Source organism: Equus przewalskii, chromosome 2 (genome assembly GCF_037783145.1).
Source record: "Equus przewalskii isolate Varuska chromosome 2, EquPr2, whole genome shotgun sequence".
NCBI lineage: Eukaryota > Metazoa > Chordata > Mammalia > Perissodactyla > Equidae > Equus > Equus przewalskii.
The window spans coordinates 81,890,072-81,912,628 of record NC_091832.1 but is presented as its reverse complement, the minus strand read 5'-3'; the positions used below and the strand labels follow the sequence as shown (position 1 = coordinate 81,912,628).

The window sequence follows — 22,557 nt, the reverse complement described above, 5'->3', positions numbered from 1 at the left end:
ACTGGCAATATATCATTGCCAGGGCTATTTATCAAGACATCAAACTATCTGGATAAGCATGTGTGATATTTATATTTGTGTTAAATGCTTTAATAGAACTGGTAGATTTCGCGGTCCAGTTTTTTTCTTTGAAGATAGCATTCTGTCTGTCAGAATTTAGGAGTTTAGAACTGTGAAATCCATTAGACTTCAATTTCATAAAGGATCTATGTGTGGGGCAAAGGTGAGGGACTCCATTCGTCTCTGTGTCCTTATTCCCTGGCATGGTATATACGCCCAATAGGTGCTCTGTAGATGTTTTTCAGTAAAAGAATGATAACATCTCAGTTTTTCAGTAAACGAGTTAATAAAATTTCAGTTGAAACAAATTTCAGGCTGGATGGATTATATGAAACATATCCTCTGTGTTCTTGCTAAATCTAAGTGGAAAGATTAAATTGGGGATAGAGACCCAGTACATTATGTACCCTCAGAGAATTTTACTACTAGACATAATTCCATAGATTGTCTAGTCTTAGCTCCTCATTTTTCAGATAAGGACGTTAAGGACCAGAGTGGTTAAGTGACTTGCTCAGGCTCTCCCAGTGATTACTGGCCAACCTTGGACCAAACCCAAATCTCGAGGTCTTTAAGGCTTCAATATCATCTCTTTCCATTACCCCTCTCTGAGGTAAATCTTAGTTATGTGATTCCTTCCACGGCATAAGTTAACTTCTGAGCTCCAATGCAGAATTTAGAAAAAACTTTTCTATTTTTAACTGAAAAATAGAAAGATTTCTTAGAGAGCAGATCCCTTTCCTCTCAAGGCTCCTGTGCAGTGCAGGGGCTGCTTAGGTACGCCCATATTAATTTTTCAGTGTCTTGCTTGAGTTTCTTCCCCTGGTGAGTCTGCTCGAAAAGGAGAGCTTGCACCATCTAGTGGATCTGAGGAGAGCCTCTCGGGTTTCAGTTTTTGGTGGCCCTACTTTAAAAAGAAAGGAACAATATTTTTACTTAATTAATCTGCAGATTCTCACATGGAACCCTTTGTTCATATTATGAGAGTGAGATTAGCAGCCCAGAATGACGGTAGGGTCACTTGGTACCTCACAGTGCTAGAAACAAGGTACCTCATTGACCATGCTTCTTTTTTTTTTTTTTGGTGGTGGAAGGAGGGTAAGGAAATGGGTCACATATCAACCTATTTTTTTCAACCAGTGCTTGGATTCTTTTACTCATTAATTTAGAACATTAACTCTTCTGTAATGGGTCTTCCCATAATAGTTGGGAATTAGTCAAATCCTGCTATTATGCCTGGGAAATCCTCTAGTACTTGTTTGGGCAATTAACTTATTCCATAATGTACAGTATTCTACTACCCAGTTGGATAAATGAAGTTTTGGGAAGCTTCTAAATTATTCCTTTGTTTCCTTGAATAAAGATTTTGAATCTTTTTTCAAGCTCTGCAAAATACTTATCTCGTGTGGCAGGTGGCAGAAGATGGTATCTGTCAAGCAGGTAACTTGATAGCTGTGTGGGCAACATGGGGCGGGGTTCTCACCACTGACTTTGCCCTGTGACCTGAAATGCTCATTTACCTCTGGGCCTGAGTTTTCTTTGAAAAGAATGTGATTGGTCATCTTTCTATTTACAGAGCACTGCTCAGCAAAAACCAGGTTTTTTGTTTTGTTTTTTCACTTTTGTTACTCTATCAGCTGAAGTATCTTAAATGGCACCTTAGCACCTGTGGAGCGTAGGCCTCCTTTGTGATAGTGGTTCTCACCCTGGTACAGGTCAGAATCAACAAGGGAAGCCTGGCTCCACCCCTGGTGATTCTGACTTACCTGGATCCAGATGGGGTGTGAGCATGGGTATTTTTTTAAAAGGTGCTTCTACTATGGAGCCAGGGTTGAGAACCACTGCTGTATAATATCCTTGAAAGTGTGTTGTGAATCATTGGATTCTAAATCAAGTTTGAACATTGGAGATCCATATTTGAATACCAGTATTCTCCTTGGGGCCAGAAGTTGTACTGTCTTGTGATTGGAATAATGAAGTTGTTGTTGCATCTAAGTGACTCCATTTTTACATCTCTAGTTGGTGCTGATGGAGTAAGTCCTGCTGTTTGATCCAGGTCTGAGGAATGGAGTACTTTCAGGGATAGCCTGGAGCAGTGAGGGCCTGGAGTTAATGCTTTTGTGAGTGGCAGTTTAATGTGTTATTATAATTGTCCTCATCTGAGAGCATTGATTCTATATTGTTGGCAGTTGTCCCAGTGACAGTAGGAAAGTTGGTGTCTCACATTAAATCTTTTTTTTTTTTTTTGTCTTATTGGTTTAAAGAGCATTTTTTTTCTCTTGTTGACTTAATGATGAATTTCAGCTTTTTGTGGTTTCCAGGAGTAAGCTGCTCAGTGTTTTCTGAAGTAAAGTCCTGATCTGTCACTGGGAGCAGCGTGCTTTTGAGAAATGTAGCTGAAGTGGTTGGAGGAGGGATGGGGTGGTAAAATGGTAGGGATGGGTATAAATCCTCCAAAGCACCGTAACTTGAACTCTTGTAGTGGGAGACAGTCTTTTTGACCTTAATCACTCCACATAGTTGGTACAACTATTCAAAGTATTTCTGCTCTGTTTTCAGAGGCCAAGGGACGAAAATGTCAAGGAATTGTTAGAATTCTTGTCTTGGTCTCTCCTCAAAATAGTATAAAGAACATGAAATTTGGTATCAGGCAGACCTGGTCTCTGCCACTTGTTGTGTACTTTTGGGGCAAGTTTTTGGGCCTCAGTTTTCTCATCTGTAAGATGAGAACCCTAATACCTACATTGCAGGGCCAAGGTGAGTTAATTAACTCAGATAATGTTTGTGACGCACCTAACACAATGCTTGGCACATAGCTGGGACTCCATACTGGTAGCTATTTCTGGAACCTACTATTAAGAATAGGAATAGTTAATGATGATATTGAGAATAATAAACAACTTTTTCCCCCTCCTGTGGTAGTGGTGCCTGGGATATAAGTAACTTTATGGCCTATGTGTCCAGTTTTCCTTCTGGTGGGCTGAGAATGGGGATGGCAAAGGGGTGTCGACAGAGGTCCCAGCTGAGAAAGGTGTACTCAGAATTTTCATCTTCACGTAATCAACATGTTATAATTTATTCTCATCACATATCAATCCCTTAAAATATAGTTGCTCCCTAGAAAAGTTAATTTCACTGATGATTCATCTTGTATGTATCCTGCTTATTTACCTGGATAGAATACAGATTTTTATTTAAACAATGTGGAAGACGGATAGTAGGGAAGAGGGGAAAATATGATTTCTAGGGAAATCTTACTTTAGTATAACTCACGCCTGGTGCCATGGGGTGCTGTGGGCTTTGGACATCCAGAAAGGATTGGACCATTGGGTAGCTGAGAAGAGGAGATGCCAGGATGAGGGACTGGAGGGAGGAAAGGGCCCCAATATAGCAGCCATCAATTTTCAATTGCTGTACAGAGTTCCCTGATAGGACTGCCAGTGTGTTGCCATTAGTTTGTCTTGGTGCCACCTTTGTCATTTGCCTTAAGTTGGCAGTGTCTGGAGTACATTCCCATTTCACTGAAGCACTGGATCTAGAGTATAAGCATTTATTTGAATCAGTGTAAACTGAATCTGTATAGCTGAGGGACCTGTAATGCAGATTTAGAAAAGTCGGTAGTCTAATTGAGGTATAAAGGGCTCTCTTCCCCAGCTGAGTTCTGACAAGTTGAGAATTATCAAAAATGAGTGAGGCAGATGGAAGACCAAAAGAGCACCTTTATTACCAATTAAACTGATACTGGAGAATAGAGTGTGTATCTGTGGGCAAGATTTCCTGTATTGAGCTCCAGAATTAGCCAGACTCAGATGCACCACAGAACCTGTGGTGGGAGGAGCAGAAAGAATGTGTACTTCCTGATGGTAGCATGACTCCCACAGGAAAAGAGAGAGGAAGGCCCAGGCTCATCAAAAGGACAAGTTACTCCTCCTCCCCAGGGGAAGAGGTACTGAGGGAGGAAGACAGAGGCCACAAATCCTCTCTTAGGAGATCCTGCATGTGGGAGGAAACATTAGGATTGGAGACTTCATTTTTCTTTATCAGGTCTACAAAATTCCAACCTTCCTAAGTTCTAGCAAATTTGGCAGTAGTAATTCATGTTAAAAAACAAATAGGGGGTGGTTTAACTGTCATTCCTATGCTCAGGAACCTGTAATGGTCCCTGTTCCTTGCAGAAGATAATCCAGATTCCTTCACTTATTTCTGAAAACCCCTCCTAATCTGGCTCATCCTGCCTATTAACCTTCCTTCCCCCACTGTTTTCAAGTGCAAATCCGAAGTCAGAGCAGTGTCCTCATCGTCTTCTATTCTTATTAGCATGTTCCTGCTGGATTTTCTTTCCATTTCCTGTCTGTCTGTCTAAAATATTAAGTCTGTCAAGTCTAAATCCCAGTACAGTCCCCATGTTGGGCTAAGCTTTGTGCTTAAGCACACGCTGATTCCTCTCATCTCTAAACTGCTGCTGAGCTTTCACTGGGGACCACGCAGTTTAGCGCTTGTTTCATCATGTGAGCTCTACCAGTCAACTGCTCTAAGTACCACGAGGGACAGGATGTTTCTTATACTTCTTTTGTGTATCCTCAGCTGCTAGTATATTGTACACTTGAAAAACACTAAAAAAATATGCAGTTGGTTAAATAAATGTATCAAAAGAAAGTGGCTAGCACCCTTATCACTGTATTAGAAGAGTGACGTGTTGATTATGCTGGCAGATAAAATTACCAAGGCAAGGAACTGAGATTAGCTCTTGTTTCACGTCATTCACATGGGATCAAAGAATCTCGGATTTCTGGAACTGAGAGGATAGATCATCTCGTTCAGCACCATCATTTTATAGCTGAGAACACTAAGGCGCATGATTTGAAAAGAAATGTTCAAAGTCTGTGAGCTTACTATTTGTGAGAGGAATAGAGGATATGAAATAGATGATTTTTTCAATTCTTTATATTAGATTGTCCACAGCAGGTTTCTGCGGTGGCTTTCTATTTGCATTAGGGAGTCCACTAAGTGTTCCAAAGTGCTTTTCTATTATCTTGTAGAGCCTCACTTCTTCACGTTCTCACCAAAATCTGTGGAGGAAGGCATTTTTCACAGAAGCTTTCACCACATCTCATTGTGAAACTTTTCACTGACATATGTAAATTTACCATGCTAGATGACACAGCAGGTCAAGGCACGATGCCTGTTTTACAGCTGTAGCATTTTGAGATGCCAGAAGATTACTTGACTTGCCCAAGGTCACCAGATACTAAGGATTAAAATGTAAGTGTTTTATTATGTTCCTTCTGTAGTCCATTTTTTTACTAACCCATGATGCCTTTTTCGTCCTTAAATTATTATCTGTAGACTGAGAATTCCAGCTTAGAAAGGAAGCACATTTGTGATTCCCTTGTTATTAGCAAAGAGAAAGAACAGCTAACATAAGTACTTAACCACCCAGAGCAGAAAGTTAGGAACGAAGCTTGGAGAAAGGACAGCCTAGCTTTGATGAGTGCACACAGAGGATGCTGCTGTTTGCCACTGTGGACTAGAAGGCCAGAGTTGATATGGGAGGAAGACAGGTCAACTAGCCAGCTCTCAGCTCCTCCTAAGTCCCAGGCAGATTTTTCCAGTGCACATTTGATATAGTCATGTGTTGCTTAATGATGGGGATATATTCAGAAAAAATGCATTGTCAAACATCATAGAGTGTACTTACGCAAACCTAGATGGTATAGCCTACTACACACCTGGGCTATATGGTACTAATCTTTTTTTTGCTGAGGAAGATTTGCCCTGAGCTAACACCTATTGCCAATCTTCCTCTTTTTGCTTGAGAAAGATTCACCCTGAGCTAACATCTGTGCCAGTCTTCCTCTATTTTGTATGTGGGTCACTGCCACAGCATGGCCACTGACAAGTGGTGTAGGTCTGTGCCTGGGAACTGAGCCCAGGCCACCAAAGCAGAGCATGCTGAACTTAACCACTAGGCCACGGGGCTGGCCCCTATATGGTACTAATCTTATGACACCATCGTCGTATATTCAATCCATCAATGACTGAAACATTGTTATGTGACACATAACTGTATTTGTTTTATGTTCTAGAGACCCCAAAACATCAGTGAGCATATTTAATATAAAAATATCAAAGTAAGCACAAAGTTTTGGTTATTTCTACCACTGTTTCTTTCCATTAAATTTTAAATATTTTAGGTTTTTGATTAAAAAATTAAACTTTAGTGTTGGCTCTTATTTGTTTATGAATTAATGGAAAGTATCTATATATTTTAAAAAGAATTTTTAAACACTGAGTTTTGTCACATTAATGAGTCACAAAGTCAATTTGACAAGTCACAATTAGCACTTAAAAACATAATAAAATAGGGGCCAGCCTGGTGGCACAGCGGTTAAGTTCACATGTTCCACTTCAGTGGCCCAGGGTTCACCGGTTCGGATCCCAGGTGCGGACTTGGCACCACTTGGCAAGCCATGCTGTGGCAGGCGTCCCACATATAAAGTAGAGGAAGATGGGCACGGATGTTAGCTCAGGGCCAGTCTTCCTCAGCAAAAAGAGGAGGATTGGCAGCAGATGTTAGGGCTAATCTTCCTCAAAAAAAAAAAAAAAGGAAAAAGAAGAAAACGTTTTTTTAAAAAAAACAATAAAATAGAAAATATCAATACATTATACTTAGTATTGGTAAAATTATATGTTATAAAATATAATTCTTATGATGGGTCATGGTTAAAAAAGTTTGAAAAACACTATTCTCATGCTTTGGAGGATTATTTGGAGAATGGATTATGAGATTAGTCTTGACATTACATTTCTGCTTTATCATGGTCTGCAAATGTTAGTTGGTTTTCTTTTGGTATAAAACATTCACTTATTAATTCATTCACTCAACAAATATATTTGAATACCCAGTATATGCCAGGCACTATTTTAAGTGCTGGAGATGAGCTCTCTATAGCAATTTACTTACAAAGCAGATCTTATTTTCAGAGAAAACACTATATCAATTTGTGTAAAGTTTAGCTGTAGATCACAGAAAACTCCCTTTATGTAACAGAAAATTCCCTTTATTGACCCTTTCCTAGTCCATACACCAATTCTGTTTATACTTCACTGGCCAGGATGTATACAGCCACACCTAGATGCAAAGGAAGAAGGGAAATGTAGTTTTTTAGCTTTTATAAAGTTAGGGTTTATTCCCAAGGAAGAAAGGGAGAATGAATGTTGGGGAGATAATTAGTAGTTTCTTCCGTGTTAACAAAATTTTGTTTCTATTGATGGGAAGTTGGAAGTTTCTGTTATTAAAATTATTGGAAGAGCACAGACTGGGCAAGTGTAGTGTTGTTGAGATTGTCCACTGCTCAAGGATGCCCTGCTGAGGGGGCAGGTAGGAGAGATGAAGTTCATATCCTGCTTTCCAGACTGTGTGCCCTTGCATGGGGCTGTGTCCACCCACAGGAAGGGGCTCCTTTATCTAATTGGCAGAAAGCACCTTCTGCTCTGGCCATGCCTCTGCTTATAAATTGTGGGCCTGAGCAGCTACTCTGCCCAGGGGAACGCTTTTTACTAATTTGCAGAAATGCACTATATGGACTGGTTTTGGCTCAGAGTCTGGGTCTCAGGTAGCCTAGAGGTGGCCTTAAACATTTGACCCTGGACATACTTGATTCTGCCCCTTCTCCTAGTACAGCTCTTCTCACCTGGTTTTACTACTTTAAAAAATTATAGACGTTCGGAGACCAAACCGAATTCATTGTCTTAACACACACACACACACACACACACACCCTGCCCCCCCCCCCCCAACACAGAGACACCCTACCCACACACACATGCACGCATGCACAGAGTAATAATGAGTCTGAATCAGTGTAAAGTACTTTGAAGCGTCCTCATCTCTGACCTGTCTGTAGTGCTTCATGTCACTTCTCTCCATTGTAGGAGAGGAAAATTAGGGTTATAAATTAAGCTTACATTTACTTTTGATTTGAAATGGAAAATTAGATTTCTTTCTTTCTTTTAAATTTCAACAAGTGCATGAGGGAGAGAATGCTGTACCGAAGGATTCAGTTCTTAAGCATCAGAATTATGAAAAGATAGGAAGGGTCCTACCCTCCCTACTCAGAGAAATACAAGATAGGAAGGGTCCTACCCTCCCTACCCAGAGAAATACAAGAAATAACTCAAACAAAACCCCACCTTACCTAAGGCAGCCAGGTGGTGTTCGCCTCGGAGACAAACGTGGAGAGGGGAGGGAGAATCTGGTCTGAAAGTTGGTGTGAATCTTTTGTTCTTTCTCTGCACTCTCCTAAGAGAACATTAAAAATTTATCAGCACAAATGCGCTGCAAGTTTTTCTTCAGGTAGTTGTAAGAAAACCAAAAAGCAAGGAAAACAGAAAGGAAGTTTATAAGCTGTTTATTTTACCTTCTTGGTATAATTTTCTTTTGCCCCACACTAACTTTTTTTAAGGGCCCCCTCTCCTCTCATTTGCGCATTTCAGGTGAGATAGAGGAAGAAGAGCTCTGACAGGATGCTCCTCAGAGTGCCTTACCCTGTGATTATCCAGTGCCAGATGATGAGCAGGTTTGGGAGAACAGAGAAAAGAAGCCAGAAAGACTAGAATTACTGAATTCGTTTGGGCAGACACCTGTGTGTTTCCTCAGTCTTCCATTATGTTGAGGTCTTTCTGTCTCTCATAGAAAATAAGCCAGGAGTGAAATCTGTCTCTTATCATCAGAACGTGCCTTTGTTATAGTTTTGGTGTCTACGAAAATTGGTCTGTGTATAAGATTCCACACCCAAAGGATGCATTTAACCCAGTAGGCAGATTGAATGGGGGCCAGGAAGAATTAGATGCCACCTTCTTATAACTGTTCTCAGATACTTCATTCTAAAGCAGCTGCTGGTTGAGACTCTGTCCTATGAGCCATTTCCCCTCTACTGCTGGGTTTAAAGTCAGTCTCATTAGAATTCAATAGTACTGTCTAATTAATCAAGAAGAGAAATTAGGGGGAAGCCTGAGGAAGCATTTCTTTTTTTCCCCATGGATCACTTTTCTAGGTTGCCATAATTCAAGAGCGTGGCATAAGTTAGGCTCTGTATTTTCAATGAAGTGTTATTCACCATAAAATTTCCTCTGCTATTCACGTATTGTCAAATTAATCTGACTACTCGCTAATGAAGGCATCCCCAGCACGGGCTGTGAAAACCGAGTGTTTTTGTTAGTAACAGGGCTGCCGATTTCCATCTTGACACATTTATTGATTACCCTTTGACTACCTGCCGGTGCAGCAGGTGCTTTGAGAATTCACACTGTAGGTCAGACATACTCGTTTCTCCAGTAAGTCTGCATCTTAAAGGATGGATAAATGCATTAAGAAAAACGAGAAAGGGAATGGACTTAGTCTAGAAAAGAGGAAGTGGAGGGGTTTAATAATTCAAGAATAGGAAGGAAAGTTGAGTTTTGGGGGAAGCATTTCTCCATCACCACTTCTTAACATGAGGGCAGGGTTGGGCACACTTTAAATTACAGCAGGTGGAATCTTCCTTTCTGATGAAGGATGCTTTCTGCTCGGAGAGACCTACTGAGCTGTGTCGGCAAAGGAAGCTGGGTAATCCCTGTCTGAGTTTAGAAGAGGGTTCATGGACATTTGTGTTTCCTGGTGTCAGCCCTCCCTTCCGTTCTAAGCCTGCTTCTTAGCTAACCCACGGTCCCTTCAATAAGTATCTTTCCTTCTTAGATCAAGTCGGTTCTCATAAGACTGTGTAGATTGAAAGAACTGAAACAATATGCTGAGAAGAGTCCTTAATTACACAGGAGGTGCTCAAAACCTCGGCAGTGATATTGTTGTCTCTATGCTCCTTCATATTGCAACTAAGAAGGATCTTTCCAGAACAATTAGTAAACAGGAAGGGATGGGTCAAGTGATCTTTGGAATACTCCTCGGATCTTTGCTTCTGAGCTAAAATACCCCACACTTTTCCTATTAATTCTGACCTCAGAGCCTTTCTTATGTGGTATTTGGAGTATTTCAGTAACTAAACTTTATTGGATGAGGTTCAGATACAGTGGATCGTATATTGAATTACAGTCTGATAAGTTATATCATAATGAAGTGGTGGGGTGCAAATTATACACACATAGTATAGGAGGGGAGGCTTTGGAAATAGTCATTTTCTGATTCCTCCAGGGAGAGCTTGATGAGCAAGAGGAAGTTTATTGTATAGAATTAATTAATTAATATTTGATTTAATTAATTATATTAAAATATTGATATACTAACATATTACAGGTACATTGAAGAAATCCTGGGAATAAGGGGAAGAGACTGGCTATATTTTTCAACATCTTTTCCTTAAAATTTTTTGCTGAAGTCCTCATTCTAGCCAACATTTTAATTTCTCCCTTCCTCAGATATTTTAGGAAGAAATAGCCAAACTCACGGGCTGTGGATATCACCTCCATTTACCTCCCCAGCCCGTTTCTGGCGGTGGTGTGAATGAAGCGTGTAACCGAGAGGTCAAGGAGCAGAAGGGAGGCGGGAGGGGGCCAGGAGGGTGGGAGCCTGAATCATCAACTGCAGACTCTTTTCAGACTTGGAATAATTGAATAGTTTCTCTCCTGAAGTTTTGGCTGAGACACTGGGGCCGCTTGCTGAGAATTGGAGTGTCTGTCTTCCCTTCTGTTCTTGAATGTTCTTCTTTGTGCTCGGTGTCCTTGGAGGGCAGAAGGTGTGAAGAGCCCATGCAGCTGCTGCCCTTGGCTGCGCTTGGTGGACATGCCTCCTGCCTGTCCAGTAGCTTGTCTCTCCCTGGCAGCAGTGAGCAGGCTCTGAGCCTGTGTCCTCTGTACAGACTCCTTCATTCCTGTTCCACGCGATCCAGCCTCATCTTTCCTTTCCTCACTGCTGCTTTCAGCGGGCAGGGTTCACCTGGGTCTCAATGTTTCCTAACTCTCCAGTTGGAGCCACTGGAGCTGAGCTTACAGATGACTCGGTGAGCCAGCTAGTTTTCTCCTCTACATCAAAGGAAAAGCCAAGGAAAGGGTGGCTTCTGACTTAGAGAGGGTGTGACAGTCACCTGACCCTACTGCCTGCCACCTGCCTGAGTGACAAAAGGTAGGACCCATCTGTTTGTTCCAATGTGACTGGATCACAAAAAAAAAACAATTAGCAGGTGGGAAATGTATTTTTCAGGACACATATAGACCTGCCATTATAGGGAGGATTCTGATGCTCATTTAGATGCAAATAGAACTGCCCAACTAGAGCTGATTGCAGACAGGTCAGAGGGTCTGTGTGCTCAATTTCACTCCTACGCTGTGCATTAAGTTAATGTGCCGCTCACTTGTGGGCACGATGGCTGGGCTTGGTCCTGGCCTTCATTTTTGATAGAGTTTTGACTTTACAGAAGTGGAATGAGGCAGATAGTGTCAACTTCTCCCTTCCCACTCACTCCCTTTTTAAAAGGAAACAAACTATTTTGTCCATTTCTGAGAAGCTTGAGATTTTAATAAAAAAATAAAAATACACTGTCGGAGCTCTTAGGCCAAGATTAAAAAGGAGTAGATTGACCATAAATTCATTTGCTGTCCTGTTCAGAGAACTGACTTCGACTGAGCTGGTGGGCGAGAGGATGGCAGAAAGGACTGTGAGTGGGTTTGGTTGTGGCAGTGCTACTTTAGTGTTTTTCAGATGTTTTTGACTGCATTCCACAGCCAGAAATTTATTATATATATGTGTATATATATGAACATAGACATATATATGTAACTGAATATATAACAAGGCACATACATATACAACATATTGTATTACATACAGTTTGAACAGTATATGTATACAAAAGTTTCACAAAACAGCATGTACCCTTACTGCAGACAATGTACTCTAGTATTTTCTGTTTGAATTTGGTCTAAACTGTTAGCAAACCAATAAATTGATTTCACTGTCCACCTCTGCGTTTCAAACTGTAGTTTGAAAAACACCAGCTTAAGGGATTGGAGAACGGCGCTTGGCATGAAGGAGGACTCAGATAAGGGCTGGCGGAGGGTGGAGAAAGTGGGTGAAAAGATTTATTTCAAAGGATAGACTAAACTGGACTTGATAGCAGTAAAATGAACTACCCGAGTGAGGGCTCCATTCTAGAACTTGGGCTGAAAAGTAAGCATATAAGAATGTCTAAGCAGATGTATTGTTTGGGCTCACAGTTGTTATTTATCTTGTCAATAATAATTTATTTGATTGTGGTAAAAAGTTTTCCTTACGTTATTGCAGTCATTGTGGTCTACCTTTGGTAAGAAATAACATTCCGAAGCTTTAGAATCCTTAAACTTTATCATTGTGAATTATATGGTAGTAAGATCAAACCTCATTTACTGTTTCAACTACAGTCATGTGCCATGTAACAAAGATATGTTCTGAGAAATGCGTTGTTAGACCATTTCGTCTTTGTGTGAACATCATAGAGTGTACTTACACAAACCTAGATGGTATAGCCTACTACACACCTAGGCTATATGGTACTAATCTCAGGGACCAACATTGTATATGTGGTCTGTTGTTGACTGAAAAGTTGTCATGCAGTGCATGACTGTACTAGAATTTCTGTGTAAATTTGTAGCTCTCTGCAATTCTTTATAGAACAAGGTCAATAAATATTGACGATCATCTCTAAGGCAAAAGGTCTTACTTGCATCAACAACTGATGGTTCTTCATAACTGGACCATGAAGAGGAGGCTGCTCTCCTGTTTTGTTAATACTTCCTCTTTGGGGCATTAGCAGAAGCTTCAGTTTTACGTTCTGCATGGCAGAGTCGCTTTCCCCTGGGGGTTCATTGCTAGCTTTCAGGTGATCACGCTTAGCCTCTGGTCTCATCCTTGTGAAGGAGGTTGCCTATGCGGGAAATTAGAAGAAGATTCTTAAAAGGAAGACAATGTGGCAGAAAAGATTTTCTGGGATAAAAGTCTTCTCAGGGCTCTGAGAATATGGTAGAGGGAAGAGATGGAAAGAGAAGGAAACCAGATTTTCCTGCTTTGGGTTAGTTTAAGGCGAGTATGACCTCGATTTATAAAGAGTTTGTGACTTGATGCGTAATGGAAATGAGTTTTTAATATTTATAGCACGTTATGTAAATGCTGCCCCTCCGAGTACTTTCTTAAATCCTCTTAGCTTATAAATGACAGCTTTGATTTCTAAAAAAAAAAAAATTAAATCTTTTCATTTATCCAGCCTAAGAGTAGTAAACAATAGATGCTAATGCCCTCCTTTCATGTCCGCCCCCAAAGACTGAGACTTATATTCTAAAGAGTTTATTGCTGTGCTTTTGAGCTTATTAAGGTCATGTGTCACGTAAGGGGGGAAAAGCTGATGCTGCATTCTTTGCGTTGTGGTGTGCAAAGGCAGCTCCTGGATTCTGCGTGACACGTCAGCTCCACAGTGCTCACTAGGTAAGTTGAAAATATGGTATTGCAGAAACTACACGCAGGGCCCTTTTGGAATGATTAGTGCTACTTTTTTCTGTTGACCAAGATTGTGAGGGATTAGACTTTTATCTAAATGATTTTGGATTAAGTTTTTGCCAGAGGACCCTGAGATTGCAGTCGAGGAATGGGTGTGAGCTAATGGAACTATGCGTGTAGTGTTGTTTTGAGTTTCCCCCTTAGCTATATTTGGCGACGTCACTTATTTCATAGGTCTTTATAAAAAATGTCCCCAGTCCCTGAAGCCTTCAGAACACATGCAGAGAAGAGGGAAGAATTAAAAATTAAGCTCAACTCTGGCAATTGTAAATCACTAGATCCTTGAGGGCTGTCGTTTATCCAGAAAACATTTATTAAGTACCTTCTGTGTGCCAGACTCTACATTGCCCTGAAGTAATAAAGGAAAAGACAGCATGTGTCCCAGGACAGCATTAAGAGCACCATGAGCTTGAGACTAGAGAACACCAGAAAACCCGAGGATAGAAGCAGGGGCTGCCCATGAGAAGCACTCTTCTCAAGGTAATTTATTTGGCAAGTGATTGATGCTTACCTGTTCCCTTTGCTGTATTTGGGCCACAGAGAGCCCTTTAAAGTTGGTCATCTGACACAGTGGTATGTTGAATCTTTGAGGGCTCAGAGCATTGGTGCTGAGCTGGAGGGAGGAGGGTGTTTCCACTCTGATGCAGTGCTCAGGCCACTCAGTAGATTCTGAGAGAGTGGATTCAAATGTACTGTATAGGCATGCCTTGCTTAGAATAAAGAAAACAGACAAAACTGATTCAGTAATATCCATCTGGATTTATCTATCCAGAATGTACTTAAGAACCAAGAAAATTTATAAAAGTGATTTAAGCATTTATGTATAGATGCAGCCACATAGGGTGTAGCTACGCTTATATAGCAGATTTAGAGATGTGGTTTCTAAAGTGATTTGTGGATTTTGAAAGCAGAAAATTGCAAGGGGAAAAGGAATGCACATACAGTCATGCACCAAATAATGATATTTCAGTCAACGACAGGACTACATACGATGGTGGTCCCATAAAATTAGTACCATATATCCCAGATGTATAGTAGGTTATACTATGTGAGTTTGTGTAAGTACACGCTATGATGTTTACTCAACGACGAAATTGTCTAATGATGTGTTTCTCCGAATGTGTCCCTGTCCTTAAGTGATGCATGATTGTATTATAAAAATATGGCCCGGGGGGGCTGGCCTGGTTGTATAGTGGTTAAGTTCATATGCTCTGCTTTGACAGCCCAGGGTTCACAAGTTTGGATCCCAGGTGTGGACCTACATACTGGCTCATGAAGCCATGCTGTGGCGGCATATCACATATGAAATAGAGGAAGATTGGCACAGAAGTTAGCTCAGGGACAGTCCTCCTCAAGCAAAAAGAGGAAGATTGACAACAGATGTTAGCTCAGGGCCAGTCTTGCTCACCAAAAAAAAACAAAAGAGAGAGAACAACCCTTTAACATATGATAAAGTGATAGTTAACACTTTGAAAGAGAAGAAGAAAGAAGATGGAAAACTGGAAAAGAGATGATGTAATCACTCAAAAAGTATCACCATCTGTTTCATTTAGCATCAAGTGCACTAGACTCATGACAGGGGAGATTTCTAAGATCTCTAGGGTATAGTGTTAGAATCTGAAATTTTGAGCTGTTTCCCTGGTGATTTTCATGCATCCCAGTTTGAGTATTTCTGTACTATAGACAATAAAGCCATTGATGATCCTTATTCAGCAAGAGATGTTATAGTCTGCTTTTAGGAAGACAAAGAAATGTATATAGCTCTTAAAATATTCCCACTCAAAATGTTTAAAATTAAAATTTTGATGCGTTAAGCATCAAATCCTCAGCTCTTTGAAAAACTTGACTCTTCAGAGTTTTCTATTCCCTGAAAGATTGACATTTTACTGCATGGGAAAATCACACCACATAGAAAATCTTAATTTGTGTTATAAAAAAAGTCACAGTTACTTTATAAGCAGTAAACTCTTTTAGTACTTTATAAATAGCACTTTATGTATATTATTCAGTTATAAAAATTTGACTCGCAACTTTCCAGAAATGTGTCTGAATATCTACAGCACTTTGTGTCTGTACTTCTCATTTGTCATTTATTATTATTTTGTTTGTTAAATCATATATATAACCCATCTTCCTGGACAGTAAATATGTTCTTATGTTTCTAGCTCCTGTACGTAGCAGGTCCCAATAAGTATTTGTTGAGTGACTAATAATGAAACAAGTTATACTGAACTTTCTAATTAATCCTTTACTGACAGTGTAAATACTTTCCATTATCTTTTTTTCCCCTTTGTGATTACACACTAAAATCTTTATGGTATTTGAACTGCATTTGATGATTAGTGTTGTCAGAACACTTGAATTGCTTCTTCATGCCTTTGCTTTTTTCTTACCGAATTAAAGGGCAGAAGCAGCATGAGGTATTGTGGAATGTGAATAGGTTATAGGCTTCAGATGAAGCTCTGAAGTATGTTCTTGTGGCAGGCGTGTTCTTGCCTTGATGGGGTCACTGTGGTGAGGCCAGAGGCCACTCGGGAGGCATGTATCACAGCATCGAGAGGATGCTTACCTGTGCTCACTCTGTCGTTGGTCCTAGGTGACTGTGGAGGAGGTCATGACCACAACTGCATATCTGGACCTTTTCCTACGTAGCATCTCTGAACCAGCACTACTTGAGATCTTCCTCCGTTTTATCCTGTTGCACCAGCACGAGAACGTCCACATCCTTGATACTCTCACAAGCCGAATCAACACCCCGTTTCGGGTAAGGAAAGCCCAGAGGAGAGGAATTTATAACTCCTAACAGATTTCAGGGGAGTTTGTTTTTGGGATAAAATTATGATGTTCTCTTTTCTCTCTTTTCCCTATTTTTTTCTTGCAGTCATTACCTTTCTATTTTGGAACTAGATAATGTGTTTTGCTATCAGAAATCCTTTTGTCAGGGAGGTGGCACTTACATGCCTTTCATGGAACGTTTTTCTCAATTTATCTGGGTTGGCACTTTCTTCTGTAGATCTAGCAGAGTGTGCTTCTGAAGAGGCAGGATGTAGGGGAACATATGAACTTAAGTGCAGGTAAAGCCAAGGAACCAGACTGTCTCAAGTCTGGGTATTAGAGAGCATATTTCTGTCTGCAAATGTTTTGGAATGGAAGTCTGGGCACTTGTGAATTTAGGTAGTCATTATTTAGTTTGGAGCTCTGATTAACTTTAAAAATCCACTTATACTACTAGTGTCACCCTTTGCAACCCTCTTCCCAAAGGCTGTGTCTGTTTAGTTGCAATTATTGTTTTAAAAGCAAAAGAATAATAATTTAACAGTGTATTATTGAGTTTGTAATGTATATAGATATAATATGTCTAACAATAATAGCACAAAGGGGAGGAGAGAGGGAACAGAGCTATGTAGGAATAATATTTCTATATTTCACTGGAACTAATTTAGTATAAATCCGGAGTAGAGTCTGATGAGGTGTATATTGTAAAGTCTAGAGCAACCACAATAAAATAACTTAAAAACTATAATGAAAAAAGTAATTAAAGGAATTAAAATGTTATACTAGGGAAAATATTCACTTAATGCAAATGAAGACAGTAAAAGAGAAATAGGGAAACAAAAAAACATGAGACATACAGGAAAAAAAGGTAAAATGGCAGACATAAATTCAACTATATTAATAATAATATTAAAGGCAAGTAGATTAAAAAATTCAATCAAAAGTCAGAGATTGTCAGACTGGATTAAAAAAAGATCCAACTCTATACTGTCTAAGGGAGATACACTTTAGATTCAAAGATACCAGTAGATGGACAGTTAAAGGATGGGAAAAGATATGTCATGCAAATAGCAACCGAAACAAAGCTGGAGTGGCTATACTAATAATAGACAAAATAGACTTTAAAACAAGAAGTGTTACTAGAGAGAAAGAAAGACTTTTGTAGTGATAAAGGGTCAACCCATCAGGAAGATATAACAGTTGTAAATATATATACATCTAAGAACAGAGTCCCAAAATACATGAAGTGAAAAATTTAAGGGAGTAATAGAAAATTCATCAATACTTATTGGATATTTCAATACCTCACTTTCCATAATGGCTAGAACAGCTTGGTAAAAGGTCAGCAAGGAAATTGTCTAGAACAACACTATAAACCACTAGACCTAACAGATGCCTGTGGAACACTCCACCCAACAGCAGCAGAATATACATTCTCCTCAAGTGCACAGGAATGTTCTCCAAGACAGACCTTATGCTAAGCCATAAGACAAGCCTCAATGAATTGAAAAGGATTGAAATCACATCAAGTATGTTTTCTGATCAAAATGGATTGAAATTAAAAATTATAGACAGAAAGAAAATTCACATATAGACATTAAACAGCACTCCTAGATAGCGGTGGGTCAAAGAAGAAATCACAAGGGAAATGAGAATGTACTTTGATGGAAATGAGAATGAAGACGCAACATACCAAAACTTATGGGATGCAGTGATAGCACTGCTTAGAGGGGAATATATAGCTATAAACAGCTGCATTAAAAAAGAAGAAAGATCTCAACTCACTTAAGTGAACCTTCCACTTTAAGATACTGGAAAAAGAAGAGCAAACTCAAACCAAGCAGAAAAAAGGAAATAATAAGGATTAGAGCAGAAATTAATAAGTTAGAGAATAGAAAAACAATAGAGAAAATCAATGAAACCAAAAGTTGGTTCTTTGAAAAGATTAACAGAATTGACAAACCTTTAGATAGGAAAAAAAGTGGGAAGACTCAAATTACTAAAATCAGGAATGAAAGAGGGGATATTACTATTGACCTTACAGAAATAAAAAGGGTTATAAGAGAATACTGTGAACAGTTGTGTGCCAAAATATTGCATAACTTAGATGAGAAGGACAAATTCTAGAAAGACACAAATTTCTGAAACTGACTCAAGAAGAAATTGAAAATCTGTAAACAAGTGAAAACTTTTGTGCTTCAAAGGACACCATTAAAAAATTGAATCGAGGGGCCGGCCCTGTGGCCAAGTGGTTAAGTTCACACGTTCCGCTTCAGTGGCCCAGGGTTGCGCCTATTCGGATCCTGGGTGTGGACATGGCATTGCCCATCAGGCCATGCTGAGGTGGCATCCCACATAGCACAACCAGAAGGACTTCCAACTGGATATACAACTGTGTACTGGGGAACTTTGGGGAGAAGAAGAAACAAACAAACAAAAAAAGAAGATTGGCAATAGATGTTAGCTAAGGTGCTAATCTTTAAAAAAAAAAAAAAAGAAAGAAATTGAATTGATAACTCACAAAATGGGAAGAAAGTTTTGCAAATCACATATCTGATAAGGAGCTCACACATAGAATAAAGAACTACAACTCAATAATAAAAAGACAAATATACCATGCTGAGCACCCTAGACAGTGATATGCAGGGGTTACTATGGCAATGTAGAGGAAGGACACCTCCCTGAGACTGGGGAAAGGAGGTGTGTTGAGTGGTAACACTGGGAGAAGGAGAAGGAAGATTTCCTAGGGAGGATGATGCCTAAGGTACCTCTTTGAAAATAAGTAGGGGTTGGCCTGTGGAGGAGACAGGAAAAGGCATTCCTGGCAAAGGAACAGCATGTGCAAAGGTGTGGAACGAATGGGATGAAATATGTTGCTTCTGGCTAACTACAAGGTTTGACCTGTCCTGAGCACAGGAGATGTTTTGGGACAGGCCAAGTACAGCTATTTCTCTACAACATTGTGGATTTCGGTGGCCAGGTTTTGAGCCCATCCTGCCTAGAAGACAGACTAGCACTTACTCTCCTATGCAAAAATGAGGGCCTAAATTACTTAAGTGGCCTGCCTGATAGAATGATTAAAGCTTACTCCCCAAAAGGCATGACGATTTTATAATACACCTTTGGGTTTTCCCTGTTTGGCTGTTTATCTTTCCTTTTTGGAAATCAGAGATTGACAGAATTCTTGTGTTTTAATGAACTTCGAGAAAAGTGTATTATCACACTACAGGAAATGGAACCAAGGAGAATGTTTGCCCCAAAGCCAAGAGACAAGTCAAGAAGAGCTGAGGCTTGGGGCTGAGAACTCTAGAGGGAGAGGTGGCCAGAGTATATGCAAGTTTTCTGTTAGTCCTGTCTTATAAATAACCAATGTCCTATTTGAAAATAACTTAGGAAAACAAATGACTTAAGTAGGAGTTTGTGTGTGCATGTGCGTGCGTGTGCTCACGTGGGCATGCACATGTGTTTATTGGGGAATCTAGGGGGCATGTTTATCTGGATCTTTTAAAGTTGGAAATATGAGCCGAGGCATTTTGTAGGAGGGTACTTCTGATTAATGGCATAATTCCAGGCATAGACTTTTAAGTCAAATCTTATAGGAGAACTGATAATTTGAATACACATTCTTTCTGGCAGCAGCATGTTTTTAGCCAAACTGCTAAAAAAGGCTGTTTTATTTTGTAATTCTGATTTATTTACCACCTGTGGGGAGTAGAGCTATCCTTCCAATGTCTGAAATTGAATGTGTGTTTATTGCCTCCCAGCTCTGTGTGGTGTCCTTGGCGTTATTTAGAACTCTCATCGGTTTACACTGTGAAGATGTGATGCTGCAGCTAGTTCTAAGGTGAGTTGCCATCTTTTGCTCTCTTTAAAGAAAAACTCACTCTGTATTATTGCTGTCATATTTCTGTTTGGTAATATAAGCTAAGTTGGGGCCATGCTTCTAAGGAAGAAAATTATCAAGAAAATGAATTTAAGTTTTGCATTATTTCCCAAAGCTAATTTTAGTTTTACTATTAAAAGTTTGTAGGGGGCCAAATGCAGTGTATTATAGTAGGCTCCTGGAAACAGTAGATAGAATGTTCGGAAATTTTCAGGTTTTATGAAAGCTCTTCTGATACGTGGCTGACTGTTTTTGTTCTAACGTGCTTTTTTAGGGGACCTGTGTTACTGAAAACAACTTCTCCAAATAGGAAATGCTGTTGATAATTTCTTTGACTCTTGCTTTAGTAATGGTACACATACAGTGTGCACTATCTGACCTGCGAGTATGTTTCAATTAAATTCAGTAAATATTTAATGAGTTCTTTCTGTGTACAGTTGAGAAGGGAGTAAGGTATGGAGCAGATGAATTGAAAAGTGCTTATCCACAAGATAGAAAAGGTATGTCCTCCAGAAGTACAGATGGGAAAGGTTTCATGGAGTGGCTGTTGGAAGACAGATGTCGGGAGTCAAAGTAGACTGCTATTAAGATGACATTAATTTGGTCATTTGTCAAGGGGACTCAGGAACACCAAGTCCTGCCTTGGCCCAGCTATGCCCCTTCTAATGGGGTCCTTGAGGGCAGCATCTGCTTTTGTAAAGGAGGAGAGGGAGAGTTAGTTAGACTTTTTGCTCTCACACTCCTCTCTGGTGCTGTGGATGCGAAAAGGAAAAAGACCACCTGGGTCATCCTGCACGCTCTCCACCTCATCCTTCCTTCTGCATTTTCTGAGACTTCCCTTGACCCCTCCTTGGGAACAAGGGTGGAAGAAGCTGAGAGCAGGGGGAGAGGGAGGAGGCTGGGGCTGCCCCTGGTCCCCGTTGGGGTTTTGATGGGATGAGAGTAGAATTGCTGAGGAGATGGCGTTCCGGGTGGATATGACAGCATTTCCAAAGCAGTAGCTGTGGAGAAGTGTGGGGATGGCAAAGTGTGATCGTGGGAACGGGAGCAGCGTGGCCCAGGAACTCATCAGAAAAGCAAATTCTTGGCCTTCTCCCACACTTGTAGAATCAGAAAGCCTGGGGGCGGGTGGGCCCCAGTAAGCTGTGTTTTAACGGACTCTTCAGGGGGTTCTGGTACTTGACTGAGTTTGAGAACGGGCTTTAAGGAATTTAAAGGAATGGTGTTTAAGGAATGGTGCAGTGTCACTGTAGCATCCTGCGAAAGGCAGCGATAAAGAAACCAGGCTGGAGAAGTTGGTGGGGGCAGAACCGCTGGTGGAGGCCTCACAGAGTTAGCGTTTTATGGGAGAGTATCACCTATCCATTTTTTTAGTTTAAAAAGAGGTTTTGGACTTTTTAGGGGTTTAGATCAGGTCATCAGTAACTAATGGTAAGGTATTAGCAAAGAACAAATCCAGTCATAAAGAAATACCCTGGGTAGTCTGGGTAGAACATTAGTTATCTGTCCTAAAAGGATTACTTTAGCTCCCCATCAAGCCTCTACTGATATGACAGAACGCATTAGCAAGGCCTCTGTGAAATCCGTCAGAGCAACTTGTTAAAGCCTTTTTTATTGCCAAAAACCAGACTTTGCCTCCAACCAGGGTAAAACCTGATTATATTGAAATGTGAAATTCTTGAATACTGCTGCTTTGATGGCATGAAAAGCAGCTGTCTTTTTCAGTGTACCTGGAAGCCTGGCCTTGCTCAGAGGTGCAGAGCTTCCTAAGTCTGAGTCACCAGATCAGAGTTAGCCCAGGTGGTGGACACTGGCTGTTCAGTGACTTTTACAAGGTGGACTCTCATCACCTTTTGTCTGCTCATAAAGCGGTGCTTGTTGGGTTAAAAACTGTCCTCAGAGACTGTGTTAGTTAATGCTTCTTTTGAGACCCAGACCTGTACCCTATGAAGGTGGAGGAATTAGCTTATTGTTAAAATGTTTACATGTCCAAGTCAGGGCTAGTTATTTCCAGGGCGAGCAAGGACTAGTACTTTCCCAGGAACGTGCCAGAAGGGCATGTTATCACGGGTTCTGACTGGAATCATGGAGAAAATGCCAGACGTGACCACCTGGTCCTAGGCTCTCTGACACCAAGTTTCTTCTTTGTTTCTTTAATGAGGATGATGATGATGATGATGATAATTCTCCTTTATTGAATACTTTCTCTATTTTTAATTCTGTACTGCCTGGGACAATCCATGAGAAGAGAGATGAGAGGACTTAGAAGTCGGGCACGTGGCAGGCACGCAGACCTCTGCCTCCTGGTCTCTGTCCTCTGAATTAC

At 40.4% G+C, this 22,557-nt stretch overlaps 1 protein-coding gene across 7 annotated transcripts in view; it reads left to right on the top strand.

The window, feature by feature from the left end:
* FHIP1A (FHF complex subunit HOOK interacting protein 1A) overlaps nucleotides 1–22,557 on the top strand; it is a 224,460-nt gene that overhangs the window by 172,845 nt on the left and 29,058 nt on the right. For all 7 annotated transcript variants that reach the window (XR_011537748.1, XM_070611568.1, XM_070611570.1 and 4 more), the window contains exons 7-8: nucleotides 16,170–16,337; nucleotides 20,113–20,192. Coding sequence is in view for 6 of the 7 variants with exons in the window: in XM_070611568.1 (XP_070467669.1) it covers nucleotides 16,170–16,337; nucleotides 20,113–20,192 (248 nt within the window). In the remaining variant the exon portion in view is untranslated. The remainder of the gene's footprint in view (nucleotides 1–16,169; nucleotides 16,338–20,112; nucleotides 20,193–22,557) is intronic.